Below are 21621 nucleotides of genomic sequence, written 5' to 3'. Positions count from 1 at the left end.
ATTATTATTATTATTATTATTATTATTATTTTATCTGCACTCTGTTGGGGCCGATTCTGCAGCAACTGCCTGGACGAGTCCCTGCAGTTTTCACGGCAAGGTGTTTTGGAAGTGGTTTGCCATTGCCTCCTTCCTAGAGCGGAGCCCAGCTGGCGAGCGCAGGAGACGGGGTTTTCCGTTGCTTCACGCTGTTTTCGGGCATACGCGACTTCCGCATTACTGGCAACTGGTCCTGTCTCCGTGCAAGGCACCGCCAGCATTTTTCCTCCCACCAGGGTGAGAGTACCCATTGCTTTCGAGCTGCTGGGTTGGCAGAAGCTGGGGATGAGACAGGAGCTCAGTCTGCCGCACAGAGCTGGGCTCGAACCGCTGAAGTGTCGACCATTTCTGGCCAGCAACTTTCAGCATCATTAAGCCATTGTGCCACTGTGTCCCATCTTCTCTTATACACAATGATAAAAAAAATAAGACTTAACACAACACAGAAACACTTAAATCAGATCAAGTCTAGTGCAAATTCCTGGCTATAATAACAACAAACCTTTACTATGCAGATATCAGAAGCCAAACATATCACGTAAACTTAGTATAAGAACAGTATACTATGTCTATACAATTCAACATATCAGGGTCCAGACCTTCTTATCCTGTTGCCCCACTATTAATATAGTGCACCCTATTTGCTAAAGAACAAGATTTTGCAATTAAATAGGTAACTTCAGGATTTTCTTGGAAGCTATTTATTATTAGGACTGTATTTTAATTAATTTTATCTTTGCTGTAAACTGCTCAGAGTCATTTCAACAAGATGGGCAGTGACAAATTCAATAAATAAATAAATAAATAAATAAATAAATAAATTTTTCCTTGCTAAAAAGCAATTTATAAAAATCCATCTGTTTTGGCAATTTCTTTGTTCTTTTAATCCTTAAGGGAGCACCTCCCCAGTTTGTCTCTGCAAAAATAGTAAAATTTGGAGCAGAAGCCTCCTTCATCCTTCAACAAGGAAAGCCATTTTAGGTCAGAAAACAGAAAACAGAAGAGTTTTCTGGTACCCTTCATTTGATTGCCCTTGCCTAGAAGCCAGGTATGTGCTGACAATATCTGCCATTCAATACTAGTGAAGATCTGGCTTTGTACTCTACATATGGGACATGGTCATTAAAATCTGACCATATCTTTTGTCCCTGATATACAGTACCTCTGTTAGTGTTATTTCTTACTGAGGGCATTTTAGAGTAAGTAGGCAGAATACAAATCAAATCAATAAATACAGTATGTGTTTAATTTGTGTTTTTAACTACTGTAGTCTTTCATTTTACTTCTTTTGTTATTCTATTGTATCTTGTTCTTATGGTCTGTAACCCACCAAAAGATCCTATAGATAATGGATGGACTATAAGCATTTCTTAAAAATAAAATAAATACATTTATAGACTAGGCTAGACAAACAAAGCAAAGCAAAAACTGGTGAAGAAACACACATGAACAAAGTATGTATAAATTGCTTGAAGTGCACTAACTTTAAAAGTATCCATTGAGCTAAAAGAACGAAGTACAAACCAACCTTTGTACTTTAGAGAAAGAGGTGTGGATTGCCGCCTTTTCTCTATACAGAGCATTAGAAAATGAAAGTCAACAATTCAGGCAAAAGACAAAGGTCTAGCAGAAAGCTAAAATGAAGTACAGAATCTAAAGAATATATCTTGGAGTTCTACTTTTCAGGTAGGAAAACTGCTTTTAAAATTCAGAAACATAGCTGTCTTTCAGTCTTTAATGAAATGTGTTTCAGTTTAATGACGAACTGGGATTTAAATAAATGAGGGCGTTTCCCAGCCTCTGTTCCCCTTTTGGAGTGAACCGGTCCTTGTGAAGACACAATAATAAATATATACTTTTAACATAGGCTTTGATATGAGATTTTCAAGGAAAAGAAATGTAAAGGTAGTATGAATGTTGATATCACTGTGAGATATTTAATTAAGCAATCTTCCTTGTTAGCAAGGAAATGGCCTCTTCTTGATCGTTCATGTTTTGTATTAGCAAAGCTTACTTCTCATGCAGAGTTCACTCTGTCAAGAAACATAGATTACTATGGTTGAGTCTGCCCATGTGTTGTGAGATTAAGGAATTTTCATTATGTCTTCTGACTGCTAGTTGGTGTTCATGGATGTGCTCTGCTAGTTTTCTGCCTGTCTGTCCTACATAGTGGTTGTTACAGTCCTTACATTGTATGTTGTAGATGACTTCTGTTTTTTCTCCTTGGGCTACTGGGCCTTTCGGTTTACTTAAGATGTTTTGGGAGGCTTTAGCTGGTTTGTGTGATATGGTGATGCTGTGTGGTTGTAATAGTCTGATAGTTGTTTCTGAGATGTTTTTGATGTATGGTAGTGTTATCCTTTTCATAGCTTGTGTTGATTGTGCTATAGTAGGTTGAGTGGTCAGGCATTTTTGATAAAGTTGCCTGGGCATCCATTTTGTTGGAAGATGTACAAATATACTGCAGCAACGCAAAATACTAGAAAAAAGGAAACACCCCCCCCCAATAACAACAACAACAAAATGGAACCACTGAAATAATTTATTTATTTTTTTATTTGTATTTCAAATTTAGACACCGCCCACCTCACAAGGAAGTGACTATTATTGCTATATTATGAAATAGCAAAAGTGACAGAGATGACGGTAGAAAGAATGGTCACAATAAGCAGTGCATCACATTTTCAAGGGACTGATAGTGGACAAAGTAATATATCCACATCTAATTCCACTCTAATTCATCATATTCATCATTGCAAGAAAATCTAGCCATTGTGTTCAAAATTTTAACTTTTCAATCATGTATCGTCACATATAGAAAAAAGGATAATTAAACTGCATGGATTGCATGGATTCAACCTATATATTTAGGAATAATGTGTTGCCATAGAAGTTGTTAACCAAAATATGAATGAACCCAAAGTGCCCATAACAACAACAAAAAGAAAAAATATATGATTATATTGGCAAAGCAACCAACTCAGCTAAAAAGTATTGACAGGGAAAATACATCGTGCATATGCTCAGTAGCATAATCTTCACTTTCCCAATGAAAGTTTTTGCAAAAAGTGCATACTCAAGAGAAAGTGCTGACCAAAAGTGATACAGTTGAAGAAATGCATGGTAGTATTTGTAAAAACTTGTGCATAGTTTTTATGTGACTTGTAAATGACAGAACTAAATATTAATGCATCCATTTAAAGAAGAATTTTGGCAAAAATGAAAAATTCAGAATTTCTCACCTATAATTAGTTGAGAAAAAATTAATTAACTAAACTAAACTAATACATTTATTACTCTACTGTTGCTTTCAAATTGATTCAACCATATAACACATCTTTCAAAATTTATTTGCTATAAAAATATAAATGAATTTTCACTAGTAATGCATTGTGTGGGTGCTTAAATAATGGTTATATCAGCAATTCAACCAATGCATCTTGAAACATGGTATTTTTCTTCACAGAACTGCACCTGATCTCTTGTCCTTCTTCCCCCAGCTCCATGTGCTCCTTCTTTTCTGCTGTTTGCATCTTGGTACTTCTGCAGATCTCACATACAGCAGGTAAACTGTTGTTTTGCAGAAAGTCCATGTCAATGACAAATTTGATTTCAAGGTAATAGCATATGAATATGTTTCATCATTGGGAAGCAGTCTGAGCAAGAATCATCTTCTTGGTTATACTGCACCGCCTTGCAGGGAAAATATGACAGTAATTGGGAACATGATCATATCACATCAAACTTCATTCCAGAGTCTATTCCTGATGGTGTCTCACTCCCATATCCCATCATTGAGATTCAGTTCAGATCAAAATCTTTATTTCAGTCATTGACCAGCATTACACTACACAATCAACCCAACAATTTAATCATAACAAAATAGTCAAAACCAGAAACACTGGGCTTAAATATGAGTTCAATCAGATAACAGAATAAGACAAAATGTTTATTTCCACTAATACTATAACTCTTAAATAACTATTGTTGTTAGTACTGATACTATAACTCTGTAATTCCCATTAAATCTATATTTCTGGCTATAAACTGGTGATTAGTTCTAAGATACATAAGCCAAGAAAAAAGACTTAAATCTAAAATTTCCATATTTACAAACCCAGAAGAGCAATTGCTTCTTGTCTGATTTTATTAGCAGCATAAAGAAGTTTGGCAACATCCAATGTGACAAACTGTCTGATCAAATAAGAGGAGTTGTATGTAAAATAAATTGGTATAGTTTGGATAGTTTATCAAATGAAGGGAAATAAAATTGACTCTAATCTCCCTATAAAACCAGCAGTGCAATAACACATGGACAGTAGAGTCAACATCATGCATTTTTCTGTAAGGTTATCCCTTTCATTTAGAGCCTCTGGATTGGTAAAAGATTCCAATCTCCAAAACTGATTTCTGGGCATTCATATCCTACAAACAAGGCAATGAAACTTGGAGGAAATGGGGGAAAGACTGCAAAAGTGTGATTTTTGCATTGGGATGACCTCTTGATTTGTTTCCGAAGGTAAATATTCAGTCAGACCACCAAATAATCCTGTGATTGGATGCCTTGAAAAAGAAGTAATCCTGCCATGTCTGGTAGACACTCTGCAGCCACTTGCAAAGGCTAACATCAAAATTCAATGGATCTTGGAAAAATCAGAAAAAATTGAAGTGAAAAACTATAACAGAAACTATGGAGAAACACAAGATAGAAGATATGAAGGTCGAACAGAGCTCTTTCCTTCTCAGATTAATGAAGGCAACATGTCCCTGCTCCTGAGGAATATAAGTCTCTTTGACCAGGGACTATACACCTGTAAGATCTACCTTGATAACTGGTATGATAAGGTGGTAGTTCAGCTAGTTTTAGCAGGTGAGATTATTTTGTATATTTTTAAAATAAATCAACATTATTAGAACGCAAGGGATTGTGTTGCAAGCGCAACAGTGGAGAGAATACAAATTCTTTTCATTGCCACTTCATCGGTCTCCAACCTGATAGGAACTACGTTGCATCAAACTGCAAAGACAGCTCACCTTTTCTTTTCTTCCTCAAATTTCTTTTACAGGTTTTTTGTTTTTGTTTTTTTACTATTCTTCAGTTTGATGGGAAAATGCCTTTTATCCCTAAAGAATAAAAAATTATTGACATTTTCATCAATAGGTTCCATGACTCTTGCCTTTACCTGTGAGGTGGCCAAGAAACCTTTCTTTGTGAGATCTTATCTCCAATGAATTTCAGTATTCCTGGCTTCCCAATCTAAAATTAAAAGCCAAGGAAAGACAAAACAACACCCTCTACTCTGCATCTTATAGATCAGAAAGCATGAATACCTCCTATTAGCTTGCAACAAATGAGTAAACTTGAAATCAGCAGCTAATGAATATCTAAAGCATCCAGAAATTGAAGTAGACACATTTTTACAATGAAAGACAGGATGCTCACACACATTCTTTGACCTTCTTTTTGGGGGAAAAAAACTGCTTTGGGAAATTTTAATATCATCATCATCATCATCATCATCATCATCATCATCATCATCATCTTTCCCTGAGTTATTTACTTCACTGCTTTTTAAAACAGATAAATTTATTAATATAATGTTCTATTTTTTCCATTTATTTGAAGTAGAAGGCTTTTACCTCACTTCCCAAGTAGCCCAAATGTATAAGTATGTAAGTAAGAGAAGGAAAAAATTAATTAACTTTAAAAAAAACTGTTAGAGTTTTGGAGACATTCTGCATGTCAGGCAAATGCCATTACTACTATGCTAGCGAGAAAGATTTCACTAGGCTGCAGTAGACCTTACTGAGGAAAAGCTGGGAAAATGAAGTGAGGGGACTTTTCCTGCCACTGTACAGAAATCAATCACAGTGTAGGGATTTGTCTAGAACAACATTCCCCAAAATGGTCAATATCGACCCCCCCCCCAAGGGTCCATGAGACTATCCAAGGGGTCAATAACTGACTGAGGGTCAAAAGGGGGTTAGTAAATATCCGGGGATCAATAAGTGATTGATAAATGATGTAAGGTCAGTTGGGGTCAGTTAATCTTTTGGGGTCTTTGTGGAACTCCACAGCAATCCCTAGTCCTAAAGGTGAGGTGGCTAGCAGAGAGACAGTATTACCCAGGATTAAATGGTCAGCAACCAGTGAGAGTGGTCTTGAGCTGTCTTTATTATCATTGTTGCTGTTGTTCATAGTACTATTAATTAAAGTATTAATTAGTAATATTTATTAAATTAATAAATAGTATTTATTAAATTAATTTCATATAATAAATGTTTGGGGGTTGATGAACAATCTAAAACTTCATGAAGTGATTGATGAGCTGAAGAGTTTGGGGACCCCTGTTTGAGAAGAAAGTAAACCACAACAAGCAAGCTGGATAGCAAAACTCAAGTTGGCACAAGCTGGAGAATGCTACTTTGACCTTGAAACAGGAAAACATGGGTGGAGATTGTATTCATGGTGGGCTGGAGTTAAGTAGGAGACAACATTGCCTATTCCTGCCTCCATAAACAGTTAGTGGGCTGTGCTCATCGTGGGCCAGTCTGGCAAGTGGATATCCTCATGACTGAGCCATTTAAAGATTCCATGAAAAGTCCCACCCCACCTAAAAATGGTTGCAGCAATGAGTATTTATTTATTTATTTATTTATTTATTTATTTATTTATTTATTTATTTATTTATTTTTCAAATTAGACAGCCGCCCATCACATATGTATGACTCTGGGTGTCTTACAAAGAATTAAAACAATAAAAAAAAACCCCAACAATTTAAAACAAGAAAAAAATAATGTAAAATTGTAAAAAACCATAATAAAACACATAAAGCTCATCATTTTGCATTTTTTAAAAAATACGGCATAAAAATCAGGCTCTACAATTCTCTCCATTAAATATGGGCTGTGTCAGTTTCCAAGTTCTTTCAGAAGAAGAATACTCTAGAGCAGGGGTCACTAAACTTTTTACAATCATACCTCCCTTTAGTACAATCTTAACGTACACACCTCTCCTAAAAATCCAAACTCCAAAATGAACACAAGTGTACAATGAAAACTATACAGTGAAACGTTGCAAAATGTGGATTTATTGTAACACTGTAACTAAAAGGTTCTTCATATCTTCCCTGGACTCTGTCTGCCCATGGGAAATACAACTCAGTTTGGGAAACCCTGCTCTAGACAGACTGTATTTTCTTTGGCAGAAAATGGAAAATGGAAAATTTAACACATTTTATTTCTGTGCAGCAAATGGAGGTGACCCCACTATTACCTTGGCAGCTTACAAAGGCCAAGGTATTGGACTCACCTGCAGCTCTGAGGGGTGGTATCCAAGACCTCAGGCTCTCTGGCTGGACAGCAGAGGGGAAAACCGGACAGAGAAGTCAGCCATAGCAAACACCGAGACCATAGCGGGAATCTTTCGGGTTTTTGGTTCCATTACACTAGAGCCAGGAGTGGATAGCACAGTCTCCTGCAAAATCATCAACAACCTGGTAAAGAGTGAGAGAGAATCCCGAATCCTCATTTCTGGTGAGTGGGCCTCACCAGACTAGAGGCTGAATTTTAGTACTGGAGCTTACTTGGAATATACTGTTAGAGAATTATATATTTACTGACTGTTTAAAAAATCATGCTGCTCTTTAACATCTATTTGTCAGTGTTCCTTAAACAGTAAAAACCAAATCTGACATAATAATTGGGGAAATGGATAATGCCAGCTGGCATGCCTCTTCTTCATTTATGTCCTGTCTTTTAGGGCAGGGAGATCAGTGAAGAATTGGGGGATGCAGTGAAGGAAAACTAACAGACTACTGGCACCCTCTCAAATGCTCCAGGGCAGGGGCATAGTGCACAGGGCATGGGGAATGGCCTTGAAGGAGAAGAGAAAGAGCCACTACCAAGGCAACAATGAGATGAAAGGGGACTGAGCCCAGGCCAAGAAAGTAAGATAGGTAAATATCTTAGACAAGCACCCCCCTAGTTCATACAGATAAAGGGAGGGAGGTGGGAAGTGCCTTCAGACTTGCAAGATTCTGTTACTATAGCTTTACAATGCAGGTAGTACTGCCCTACATGGCATTGGTTTCCTAGCGTGGTCTACCTTGAAGGGTTGATACATAGTGGACACTGGGAAGAGTACTGACAATGAGATCATCATGTTACTCAACATCTATAATTATATCATTGGCAGCACTCCATCTTCTCTGCTGCCATCTTCTCTCTAATGTAGAACTGGGAAGAGGAGGACCAGCTGTGCTGGTTTTCCTTCTTCTAGCTTCCACTGTATCTCTCTTAGCAAAGTGGCCGACAGCAGGACACAACTAGAGCAGCATTATCTGTTAAGCTTTAAATCATTTTGGCAAGTATGTCCCCCAAAATGAGCCTAATCAGCTTCTTGAACGTTGGGGAAATTTCGACTAAACTTTTTTTTTTTTTTTTGGCAATTTTGAATTTCTTCTGGAGAAATCATCAGCTAAGTAAGATTGCAATATGTCTTTCAGATGTTTTTTATCCAACTACTTCCCTTTGGACTGGACCCTTCATAACCATTTTGGTACTTTTCAGTTGTGTCACTGCTTTTGTGACATATAAATGGATACGTAAGTATTTTAAATCTGTCACTGGCTTATCTTGTGAATTATGTGTACAAATGTTTGAAGAAATGACTCTTCTTCTATGTTTGTGCTAATAACGTGGCATTTGGCAGGATAAAGAAATGTACTCAGTAACATTGTACATATCAGCTGTAATTAACTCTACAAAACAAGGTAGACTTGACCTCATTACATTTTCTTAATAATAAAGAGTAAATTTATTTAACGTTGATCATTTCCCTGACATGGAGTTGGAAGATCATGGGAATACAGTGGGAAATACTGTTGTGCTTAAAGACCTTGATCAAGAATATTCAGCCCAACAGCAGAACATGTTGCTTTCTTGCTCAAGGAAATCCAGAAGACCAGGGTCCTACAATTTCTACCAGGGTTGACCAATGCAAATACTTTATCCCACCTGCTCCCACTCAAACAGGTTACATTTCTGTCACCCCAGATTCCTCCTGTGCCTGAAGGAGGCTCCTTTCAACCCCAAGTATCCTCTGCAAAACAATCAGAGACCTCCAACAGGGGGTTATCAAGAACAGAATTGCATAGCGTATTCTGATGTCTGACCGATTTTCATGTATTTCCTCACTTTGTTTTAGAGAGCTTCCGGGAAGTATCTAAGTTTGGTAAGTAATGGTCAATCATCTATTTTATGTTGTAAAAGGGCCTGAAATTATGTAAGTATAGTATTAAAAGAGAAGGCAATGCCTGCTCATACTGTAAGTGGCCATAACAAGAAGAGAAGGGAATGGAAGAGCCTGAACCAACAGTATCATCACTGTAATGAAGCTGGGATGTGTTTTCCTTTAAGCTCTGCAAATTGAGGGTGTTTGGATATTGAATATCTTCTTAACAAGAATTAAATACATAACAACAACAAGTCTTAATGCCCCAGGAAAGGCATGTAAAGATGCATAAACTGATTCCCTAGAAAGTCTTTACATCTAAGCGAAAAACAAACAAAACCAAATTTCTGAAATAATAAAATTAACTTGGATCTTCCAACCTCATTCTACTCTTATTTAATGGTAGGTACTAGTATATAGTGGTTTTAGAGACAGAGGATTCACTAAAAGTCTTGCTTCCCTTTCCTTCTCTCCTTATAGAGAGATATATCTATGAAGTTTGGCTTAATTGAATTTTTCAGTTCAACTTAATTTTTCATTTTTGCCTCATTGCAGAATTTTTGAAAAGACCTGACAGTTAACTGCCACCCTCAAAGATTTATGTTATGTGCATTTTTCTTACTTTCCTTGTAGGGAATGAAGGATATGAAATTAATTATTTTCTTAAATGAAATCCCAGCAATTGGAAGGTCAAATGATTTTTTCTTATAGTTTTCAGCAGAAAAGTAATTATTGATAGATTAACTCAATCCAATCCCATTTGGAAGCACACTAATTTCTCTTTCTGGGAATAGCATATTGAATATAGCATTTTTCTAGCCTAATTACAACATTATCTTCCACAGAAAAAGAAGCAAAGGAAATGAAAAGTGGTAAGTGCTTTTTATAAAATAATATATTCTACAATGATATTCAAAATTGTCCTTTTAAAAAATGTTTGTGATATCAGTGCCACTTTCCTGTCAGCTTAAGAACAGAGCTCCAATTAAATGGAATAAACAGAACCATGAAAAATGTTCGGCTGAAATAGCAGCAAATATCTTACTAAAGAATAAAAATAAACATATCATTTTTTAAAAATCCAGAAGAAAAAAACAGAACTTCTTTTACCCAAACTGGAAAAAAAAAATGAGAGAAGTTCCTTAGTGAATCTGCTTGGATGGAAAATTGCATGGCCTTGGAGTCACAACTGAGAAGGCCTTTCTGGGCAACTCCAGTTTATAAAGGGGCCCTGTCCACTTTCATATTCATTTACTAAAATGTCCCGGTCCTTTCTTTGTACTCTAAGGGCATAGCCACACTTATCATTTAAGCAACGTCTATCCTGTGCTGATGCCAGCTTGAATCTAAAGTCCCTTAAAGACAACTCTGTCTGGACATAATCTTGGCAACAGCTTGCAATTTTTCCAGTCTGGATTGTTGGTTACCATGTCCTCCCATTGGATAATTCTGCTCCTGTGGGGCCTTTGCAACTTTCCGTACTGGGAAAGCAATGGCCGGTATAGTGCTTAACAGGTTAACAGCCTTGCTTGCAGAGAAAAGGTTGCTAGTCTGAAATTCTGTAGGACTTTTGTCAATCTGGATCTTTCTGGAGTAAGCAATTTTTCTCTGTTTTGTTTTGTTTTAAAATAAGTCCATACAATATATTCCCCGTTTGATCTGAGAGAGAAGGCACATATAGAAATGATTTTGCCAAATAAGAGGATATCAAAGAGGGAACTTGGCTTCCAGTTGAAGCGAGTTGCAAATCTGGGGAACAGCCACCAGGAAACTTCTTTATTAACTTCACCACCTGTATCTCTACACCTGTACACTGCCTGTACACTGTATATAGCTATGGACACCAAGCTATCATTTAAAATAATCCTACAAGTTTTCACATTTGAAATCTCCTGCCTACTAAGTCAAGTGGTTAACCACTACTCTAGGTTTTACTGCTACTAAAAGGGGGTATAGAATCTATTTGACTGCATGATAAGCATGGCTCAACTGAAGTGGTGATCTTTTCTCTACAAAGTGGCCTATGACATCCTGAGATTAGCCTGCAGCCAACTGAAACTACTTGAGCTCAGACAGTGTATCTAGTATAACTGTTTAGTTGCCTAGATAGGCAAAGTCAGGCTGGGTCTTGAATGTCTTCTCTGAGAGATCTCATGTCCAAAGATCATCAGTGAGACAGTGATCAGCAGTTTCTGATTGCAGCATCTTAAGGAGCTCTAGTGCAGCAGGAAGGGAGCTCTGTTGATTAATGATACATTTTTGTACACTTTGGCTTTAATAATGAAGCAATTTTATCCAAGAGGCAAAGTAGCAAGATGGATCCTTTTCCTACTTTGGGGAAAGGCAGCTTTGATTTATCACATGTACTGTATTTATCAATATAAAAAAGGCATAACTATAGGAAAGTTTAATTAAGTTGTGATTTTATCTGAAACATTTCACTACTATTCTTTTCAGAACGAGATCGTGAAAAAAATGCCATTGGTAAGATGGGATTTAAATGCTTTCCTTTCTCTCATCTCCTTTATATATGTGGACAAGATTACCTTCTGTAATTGGAAGACTCTGACAATACTTTTTTTTTCTTAATTCTCCTGAACAGAGTCATAAAAATTTCAGTTGTATTCCATATTGCACTTGTACTATTATGAGAACATTTCAGATACTTGGAAAAGGTGGAAAGTATTTAGAGAAGTGTTCATTCAAACATAAAGCTATAGAATATATATAAAAAGAAGAGGAAATGAAAGAGCTAGTTGTACATAGGCTTCAGGTTAAAAATGGAAAGAGAGAATAAGGGAAGAAAGGGAAGAATTCACATACTAAACTATTTTTATGTGTATCTTATAATCTATGACAAGTGACAGAAGTAAGAAACAGCACATTCCACTAATGGAAATTTATCTGAACTACTATCTATCTCACATGAAGACTACTAACTTATAGTAGTCACTTATAGTACTCACTTCCATTGATTCCAAACTGACTGAAAGTAACAAGGTTTCAATCATGTACAATAATTTTTAAATATTTGTCTTTTCAAATTCTCCCATTGCTGAAAATTGATAAGATCTCTGACATTTACTGAGGGTTAACACAGCTTTACCCATTAGCAAATTATTTGCTGACAAACACCCAATTCCAGATAGTTTAGTTATATCTATAAAAGCAACAGTTCTAGTGATGGTTAATGCTTCTTTGAGTGAGGGGGTTGTTCCCTCACCTCTTAAGGAGGCTTTGGTTTGCCCCCTCCTCAAGAAGCCATTGCTAGACCCCACTATACTGGACAATCTTTTTGGGGAAGTTGATTAAGAAGGTGGTTGTGCAACATCTTCAGAAGTCCTTGGATGAAGCAGATTATTTGGATCCTTTTTGGTTGGGATTCAAGCTTGAATATAGGATTTGTCATGCTTTTGGATGATCTCTAGAGAGGGCGGGATGAGGATTGTGGATCCATCCTTGCCCTACTTGACCTCTCTGTCGCCTTCAATACCATCGACCATGGTATCCTTCTGGATCAGCTCAGAAGATTGGGAGTGGGCGGCACAGAGTTGTGCTAGTTCACCTCCTTCCTCCAGGGCCGATTCCTATCAGTGGTGGTTGGGGAGGAGAGATCCTACCCTCAGCCCCTGTTATGTGGGGTGCCACAGGGTTCAGTATGCTCCTCTCTCCTATTTAACATCTACACGAGGCCACTGAGTGAGCCTCATCCATCGTCATGGGGTGAGGTATCATCGGTATATCTCTGCCCCTGGCAAATTAAGCAATGCTATGAATGTATTATCCTGGTGCCTGGAGGCTGTGAAGGTCTGGATGGGGAAAAACAGGCTTCAACAGAACCCTGGCAAGACTGAGTGGCTTTGGGTTTGGGGGCCTTCTGATGTTAGGGCTATGCCATACTTTGGTACTGGATGGGGTCACACTGCCCCAGACAGACCCTGTGCACAATCTGGGGGTCCTCCTGGACTCACAACTCCTGCTCAAAGAGCAGGTGATAGTCATGGCTAAGAGGGCCTTTGCATAGCTTTGTATTGTGCACCAATTGTACCTCTTCCTAGAGCTAGAGGTTCCTCATTGTCACGCATGCCCTAGGGTTTCTGTAATGCACTCTACAGGGGCTGCCCTCGAAGCATATCCAGAAGCTTCAGCTGGTGCAAAATGCAGTGGTGCAGGCAGTTATGTATGCCCCTAGAGCAGTACATGTTACACCTCTGCTCCGCGAGCTGCATTGGTTGTCAGTTTGCTTCCAGGTCCAATTCAAGGTGCTAGTTTTGACCTTTAAAGCCCTTCATGGCATGGAGCCAGGTTATTTGAGGGACCACCTCTCCCTGATTACATCTCCCCATCCCATCAGGTCTGGCAGAGAAGGCATGCTGCAGGTCTCATCTGCTAGGGAATTACATTTGGTGGGTCCCAGGAGTTGGGCCTTCTCTGCTGTGGTGTCCACATTGTGGAATCTTCTCCCCCCAGAACTGAAATTAGCTCCATCCCTCTCAACATTCTGTAAGTCCCTCAAGACCTGGCTATGTCATCACACCTGGGGGGTCCCAGGGGACCAGGGAGATTTTGTGATGGCTCCCTTATTAATATTATCCCCTCCTGTTTTGTGTGCTTTTATAGTTATTTTTATTGTAATTGTATTTTATGTATTTATTCTTTTTAATTGTTGTACGGTGCCAGAGTCACTTTTATGTGAGGTGGGCAACTATATAAATACGAGAAAGAAAGAAAGAAAGGCAGGCAGGCAGGCAGGCAGGCAGAAAGAAAGAAAGAAAGAAAGAAAGAAAGAAAGAAAGAAAGAAAGAAAGAAAGAAAGAAAGAAAGAAAGAAAGAAAGAGCTCTGATAAATGTAATCTTTGTTGTAGAAATTGAGAGGATGACAGATAAAGGAGGTGAGTATTATTTTAAATAACAAGTAATCACAGAATGCCTGCTGTATTCACTAAACCTGAACTGACACCCCTTGTACACATATGAGCCATGCTTCCTAGCATTACTAATTACCTATTCTTTAAAATATTCTTGCAAAATGGGAAAAAGTAAAGGATACTTACCCAACTGTCCACAGTCTCCCGATTTTATTTCAAGATCTCTTGCCTGGCAAAGTTTGGTTCAAGCAGCAGAAAGTGATAGAGAAATAGAGAAATAAATTCACCAATTTCCAGCTAAACAACTACGGTAAAGCCTCAGTTTCACAGACTTCCATTCAGTGGACTTCAGAAACAAACAAAATTGAATGTGTTCATTTTATGTAATTAATACATAGTTTCTTAATTTTACTTAATTTGGATGGACATTTTGTAAATTTACATAAATTGCTTACATTAACATAAAATACATAAAAGGAAACAAATAAGCTATTATGCTAGTCAGTCTTTTGTTTCTTCTAGAAAATGTGAAAGTTCATTACTCAGGTCTTCAAAATCAGCCAACAAGAGGACAAACCGGTTTATATGTCCTTTTAAAGATATATACTGTTATCTATATTTGCCAGAATCCATCTGCCTCATTTTATCCATCTCTCACTATGTTAGAATTTGAGGTCATTCTTTGAAACAAATTATGAGGTGGTTAGAATCTATGAAAGGGAATATTTCTATATGCAATTCACAGTAACTTTGCATTTATGCTTCTGCTTCAGCCTCTTCCAGCCCCATCCCACTTCCCCAGTTTGTTCCACCATGTCCAGAAAGGGTATTTATTCCTCATGAAAATCCTTCTTTTAAGCTGATTGCCTCAGATGTGCCATGTATGTTCCTTATGATGAGATCCCTGGTTTTTTACAAGGTTCATTAAGTGTTGACTTAAAACAAAAAAGTTATTGGCAGTTACTTAAAAAAAGAAAACATTCAAAGGAACATATTTTGTAAATTTCTATTTCTATGAAATTTCGCATAGTTCATTTCATCAGAATGATCCTGAAAATTTAATTGTATTCTAGTTAAAAATAAAAGAAATACTGAAAAGATATTGTTACAGGAACTGTTACAGAAATGCAACCCAAAACTCATACTTTGATTTTATTGAGACTTAATAATCTAATTCTCGTTAAAAACAACATAATTATACCATTTTATGATGGCCATATAAAATAAATGAATGAATGAATGAATGAATGAATGAATGAATGAATGAATGGTAAGCATTTAGTAAAAGTTCAGAGCTGGAGGTCCTTCAAGAGGAATCCATGATGAAGGCCAGTACCAGAAGAGTTTCTCAAAGCAATCTGGTGGTGGTAGAAAATCTTATGTTAGCTGAGAATTCAACCCATCTGAAGATTTATCAAGATGAAATCTAGCAAAATCTTGTGAAGTGGGGTAAATAACATTTCAAAAGATTTTCTCAAGGTCTTTTATACAGGGCCTGGGACTCATATTGACTGAGTAGCACAACTATCCATCCACTTATTATAACATAATAGTGGTATTACCAAACTTTTAAACTTCAGGATCTAGCTGACTAGTCAGAAAGCCAAAATAGACTTCATTATCTAACCATTTGTTTGATAAACTGGAATGAATTTTAAGCCCTCCATTAAGTTTGTTTGCCTATTCATGCTCATGACTGTAAAGTAATTAAGTTGTGCTAAACTTTAACCATGGGATAAGCAACTTGTCACTATGACCAATATCAGTAAATTACAGGAAATGTAGTTTAGCATACCTGGAGAGTTTCAAGTAGCTTCCTCCTGTTACAATCTAGAATATCATCTGTTTTCGGAATGGGACTAAATCTTGGGTTAGGCACTTATTTCCTTTGTTAATTCATCTCAATGATTCATTATACTGTTTTATAGAACTTTCTGAAATCCGGAAGAGTTCAGGTAAGAGAAAACTCACTATATACTTATGGGGAAGCGGACCAAGGATTGAATTTGGGGCTGAGAAGAAATGTGGGTATAATAAAAACATCCTTTATGGTTGTAAGTTTTATAGATATTAAAGGAAATCTCTTTTTGCTAATTTATTTCAGGTCTAATTCTAGTTATTTAAGTCTACAGTTATATATAGCATCATAATTTTGTCCTGTATTCTAAAAAAAAAAACAAAAAAACAGTGTAACTAATTGCTGTACCTTTCTATTTTAGAACGATGCTCAGGTGAACTGGGTAAGCTAAACTGCTTTTGATAAGTGCATTATGAGACCTATAGATTTGTACTAAACAAGGATTCATTACACTTTACTAGGGAAGATGAATTTTATTGAGCAGTATTTCTCAGAAAACAGTGCTCTAACAAACTTTCTGAGAACTTTGCATAATCTCCTGAATTTAGGATAATTTTATCCTATCTCCCTGGAGCATAGTCATTGATCCAAAACCCTCCAGTTTTAGGTAGAATATTAGACCATTCCAATTTCCTCTTGTGCTTCATAACCCAAGAACTTGGGATGGTAGAAACATAGAATATTTTTTATGCCAGATAAAATGTAAAGATTTTGTTCAGACTCATATGCTACGATGGATTTAGCAATCAAGATCTCACCAACAGTTTCCTTTGATCTTTCAGATCAACCTTGCATATTTATTTATTTATTTGTTTGTTATCACATTTTCATGGGTGCCCATCTCATAAGAAGCAACTCAGGGTGGTGTACAACAATCAATAAAACAATCATAAAAAACAATCATAAAAATATAAAAAGTCATTATTAAAAATGAAAAAAAATACTTAAAAAAATTAAAATACAGAAACTACACAAAGAGAGTAAAAAGATCAACCACAATGGACCCAGCCATCTAAGAATGTCTCCTGTTCCCTGGGACCCCCAGGCCTGGTGAAATAACCAGGTCTTGAGGGACTTCATGAATGGTAACAGGGAAGGAGCTAATCTGACTTTGCGGGGGTGGAGAGAATGTTCCATAGGGCAGGTGCCACAGCAGAGAAGGCCTACCTCCTGGGACTAGATGTAGGTCCCTGGTGGATGGTACCCGCAACATGCCTTCTCTGCCAGATCTAATGGGATGGTCTGATGTAACCCACTTCCCCAGGTCCAACAGGTTCAAACGATTCCCAGATAACCACCACAGTTATCTCCTATGGGCCTGCAACAAGGCCAGCATCCAACTCTGAGTGAATCCAAGCAATTTTGTCCAAAAGATGCTGAGCAAATTCCTCTGCATCTCCCTGCAAAAGTTTCCCAGGCCCCCTTTACCCAAGAGGGCTTGTGTCACCCAAAACAGGGCTGTGGGGCAGCAATCTGTGGGGTGGCAATCTGTGGCAGAGAAGTACTGCCATTTTGCTGCCCTTTCCATCACAAGGTAGGCCTTAATAGCAGCTCTAACCCATGTTTGATTGAGTTCATCCTTGGTTGAGGTCCAGTGATACTCTAGACATCTCTTCTCTCATTTCAACTCCCTCAGCTCCCCCTTAAACCATGGGGAGTGGCAGGATCCTGGAGAGGAGAGAGGTCACTTGGGTGCAATCCAACCCAATGCCTCAGCTTCCCCCTTATTCCAAGTGGCAACCAAAGCTTTGGATGGTCTGTGCAGCAGACCAACAGGAACAATCCCAGGTCCCTCTGAAATCCATCTGGGTCCATCAGTCACCAGGGGAGAGATATCTTGGAAGAGATGTCTTTGGTGTCACTTGTACCAGTACCTGCAGCAAAATAAACTGACACCAAAATGATAACAGTCACATGACGACATCATCCTGCAAATGCAAGTATTATGAACTTGTGTTTTGACATCTCATGCAAGTACATAAGCATCTGTGTGATGACATTGCCATGTGTATCTTATTATTTGCCTCTCAGTGCCCTCCATGTGAACACCCATGGACTTGAATTCATGTATCTTGCATAATAATTTTAACTATCTTCTCCAAGTTGGCATATCAGACATGGCATAAGTAATAGAACTAGAATAGTTGTGCTGATTTTATAGCTGACACTGTGCATAGGGTTTTTTTTTATTATTAAGTTGTTTTATCCTGCCTTTATTGTTTTTTATAAATAATTCAAGGTGGCAAACATACCTAATACTCCTTCCTCCTCTAATTTTCCCCACAACAACAACAAGAGGGGAGTTTTCTCTGACAGATACCTTACAATTCAATTAATTTGTTACCTATAATTTGGACAACATAGCTTCAAAATGTCTAGCAGCTACAAGTCTTGATGCCTACAATCTCCTATTGTCTCACATAACTTTAGCTACAGAATAAGAGGGAGGAATCCCCACATTCTTCTCAACCATAACAATAATGAATAAATGAGGTTGCAACAAAATAACCTACAGACAAAGCAGAAAATGCAACTCAGGAATGAACAGCTATTTTTTTTTTAATCTGGGCTCAGTCGTTACCGACTCTGCAGTGACTGCTTGGACGAGTCCTTGCAGTTTTCAAGGCAAGGTGTTTCAAAAGTGGTTTTGCCACTGCCTCCTTCCTAGAGCAGAGCCCAGCTGGTGAGCCCAGGAGGCGGGGTTTCCATAGCTTCGTGCCCTTTTTGGGCGAGCGCGTTTTTTTTCGCGCTTACCAGCAACTGCTCCCGACTCCTTTTGCAAGGCGCCGCCAGCATTTTTCCTCCCACCGGAGTGAGAGTACCCATTTATCTACTCACGTGAGTTTTCTAACTGTTGGGTTGACAGGAACTGGGGAGGAAACAGGAGCCCACCCTGTTAATGCGAAGCCTGGACTCGAACCGCTGAAGCGTCGACCATTTCTGGCCGGCAACTTTCAGTGTCATTAAGCCGCTGCGCCACCGCGTCCCCGAACAGCTATAACATACTGATATTTAGCATTGCCTCTCCACTCAGATTTTCTTGCTCCCAGATTCTTTATATATCTTAAAATATATACATCTTTTAAAAATATTTTTTAGTCTATATAAGTTTAACACATCAACTTTGTAAGCTACATAACACCCTTACTTTTTTCAAACCAGAGTTTTGTACATTTTGTTCTGTTGTTAGAGCAGCCTTCCCCCAACATAGTCCTCCCATCATCCCAAGACAGCCTGCCACGGAAGCTGTATATGGAATGATGGAAGCAACCTAGAGGCGAGGCGAGGCGAGGCGAGGCGAGGCGAGGCTTGTATCCATAGGTTCAAACTGAAGTGTAACTTCATCAGAAACTGATTTTGTACCCATCCTTCTCTCTCTCTTTAACTGTGTTTGCATGATGTTGTTATGTGTAATTAATCTAACCTTGCTTTAGTCTGAGGAAAGTCTGTATTAGTCTTCACCAAATTTGGAATGCCCCTGAAGATGACCCAACACATCAGGTGTATCAAATTTCATAAACCTGAAGTATATATTATTATTTTACGAGGAAGGAAGTGTTCAGAAAATGAATGCCAAAATGTAAAAATTCAGTTTTGAATTAAAATATAGAGTCCTCCTGGAAGATCTCTAATCAAGTCAAATTGTCCCACAGATGCTATTAGGATGAGTTTTAAGCATTATATAATATTTTTATACTGTTACAAAGCACAGTGAGCCTGATCTTTATTCCTTCAAGCCATCTTTCTTTCTTTGCCAAAATATCTCAGAATACATTTGGATATTGTTTATTTATTTTACTATGACCAGCTACTGATTGATTTTGTTTTCTTTTATTTTCATAGCGCTTAGAAGAGCTCAAAGTCATGCAGGTAAGAGGCTGTCATGGTCAGATCTAATTCACACAAGCATGAAATGCTGAGTTATTGAGACCTGATTAAATGCATCCCAAGATAATGTCTCCCTCCATAACTTACTTTGTTCTAACATATACAATAAACTTCTGTCCAGAAGAGAGAGAGAAATGAAAGGATGATGACTTTGTCCCAACTTCCTTCCTGTAGAAATACCAGTGCAGGAAAGTCTCGATTCAGTTGATGGCATTATAATCTTATTAGTAGGACCATTGTACAAACAAAAGATGATGTATCCAGAATGCCTTATATATGTTGTTAAAATTAACGATTGTTTTGGGACACTGTGGTTTTAGCTCCAGTTTTGGTGCTTTTGACTATGAGCAATAAAATGTATATCTAGATCATACCAGGGATGCAATCAAGCCATTTATAAAATGAAACATTTATGGTGAAGCCAACTAACGTATTTACTTCTTGAAAAGCAATTTTTGTCTGTCATTGTTTTTTCCTTCTTACCCATAGTTGCAGTTTATTTGGATTCAGACTGCAAGCATCCAGACATCACCATCACCAAAGATGGGAGAGCAGCCACCCTTAATGCAAAATCTGCTGTCGGTTCTCTAGTGGTTGTGGGGAAAGAGGGTTATGTTGCTGGGAAGCATTACTGGGAGGTAAAGGTGGGGGACTGGCTGGACTGGGAGCTGGGGGTGCTGACTCAGGGTGAAAGGGATAGAACCAGAAAAGAGATGTTTTCTGTCCCCCTTGGAGAAGAACGCTGGGCACTGAAAAGTGTCAGAGGACATTTGTTTTCTAATCAAAATGAGGAAAAGATTGAAAAAAAGCAAGATAACCCTTATTCGTATATTGGCTTGTTTCTGGATCAAGAATCAGGAACAATATACTTCTATAGGGCCTGTACGTGTGCACCACTCCTTATAACCACAATTACCATTCAGTCAACTGAGAAATTGTACCCATTTTTAAGTTTTGGTGAGTGTGACCTAGGTTGTGTTCAAGATGCATTAGAAGTTATCCATATGAAAATCCCACTTCCCTTTCAAAAGTTTTTTAAAAAGTGAGAAGAGCTTCATTAGATTTCTCTAAGATGTACTGTACGTTAGCATACAGTACCAGAAATAAAGTATAATAATTAGTACAGCATCAAAAACTCCAGAAAGATTCATCCGAGTGGATCTTTTGCTTTGGTTTATAATGAAAAATTATGTGTTCACATGTTCTGTCATAACCTGAGCCCTTTCAGGATAGCTAGAGCTCTTTCTTAGATCTTCCAACCCTCAGAGAGACAAGCCAGCTTGGAATCTTATTACTCATACACAGATCAGCCCCAGGAAGAAAAGGAATAGTTTATGTCTTCATTATGTATTTTTGTGTAACTTTCCATTGCATGGCTCAATAAAATTCATATGTTTATACTGTGTAACACATAATATAAAAACAATAAAGACATATTATTGCTAACAGAGTGATCAATGTCATTTCAGTCCCAAACCCAGGTGCAATGAGGAAAAAAGGCACCTTCAGGGTTAATCCGGTCCCTCGTCTGAGGTTCTTCAGTTCTGAGGTAACCACTCCTGTGGGTGAAGAGCAACTGGAAAATTAGGCATCTTGCTGCCACCACCCATTCACTACAAGCCCTCTGGGGAACCAGGAGAGGATTGAAGAGGAAACCCTCACCCCAGCCCAGGTCTGGCTAAATACAGATGAGAAACCATAACAAACACTTTGGGAGTCTGTAGCTCAGCCA

At 38.0% G+C, this 21621-nt stretch overlaps 1 protein-coding gene across 4 annotated transcripts; it reads left to right on the top strand.

Moving 5' to 3' along the window:
* Positions 1 to 1594: 1594 nt before the first annotated feature.
* On the top strand, positions 1595 to 21335 carry LOC103057844 (butyrophilin subfamily 2 member A1-like). 4 transcript variants are annotated; one of them, XM_015889776.3, is made up of 13 exons: positions 1595 to 1725; positions 3540 to 3604; positions 4559 to 4909; positions 7292 to 7576; positions 8548 to 8646; positions 9249 to 9275; positions 10121 to 10147; positions 11733 to 11759; positions 14141 to 14167; positions 16072 to 16098; positions 16363 to 16383; positions 19845 to 19871; positions 20379 to 21335. In XM_015889776.3, the coding sequence occupies exons 2-13, from the start codon at positions 3544 to 3546 to the stop codon at positions 20933 to 20935; spliced, it is 1536 nt and encodes a 511-aa protein (XP_015745262.2). In that variant the 5' UTR covers positions 1595 to 1725; positions 3540 to 3543; the 3' UTR covers positions 20936 to 21335. The 4 variants fall into 4 exon arrangements, with proteins under 4 accessions (XP_015745262.2, XP_015745261.2, XP_025028751.1 ...); XM_015889775.3 differs by having other exon boundaries at positions 3506 to 3604; XM_025172983.2 differs by lacking the exon at positions 4559 to 4909.
* The last annotated feature ends 286 nt before the right edge of the window (positions 21336 to 21621 follow it).

Source organism: Python bivittatus, unplaced genomic scaffold (assembly GCF_059951505.1).
Source record: "Python bivittatus isolate LINGU-HERP-01145 unplaced genomic scaffold, Pbiv_v1 ctg000440_np1212, whole genome shotgun sequence".
In the NCBI taxonomy this organism is placed as follows: Eukaryota; Metazoa; Chordata; class Lepidosauria; order Squamata; family Pythonidae; genus Python; species Python bivittatus.
Note: the sequence above shows the minus strand (reverse complement) of the source record. Positions and strands in the feature narration are given on the sequence as shown.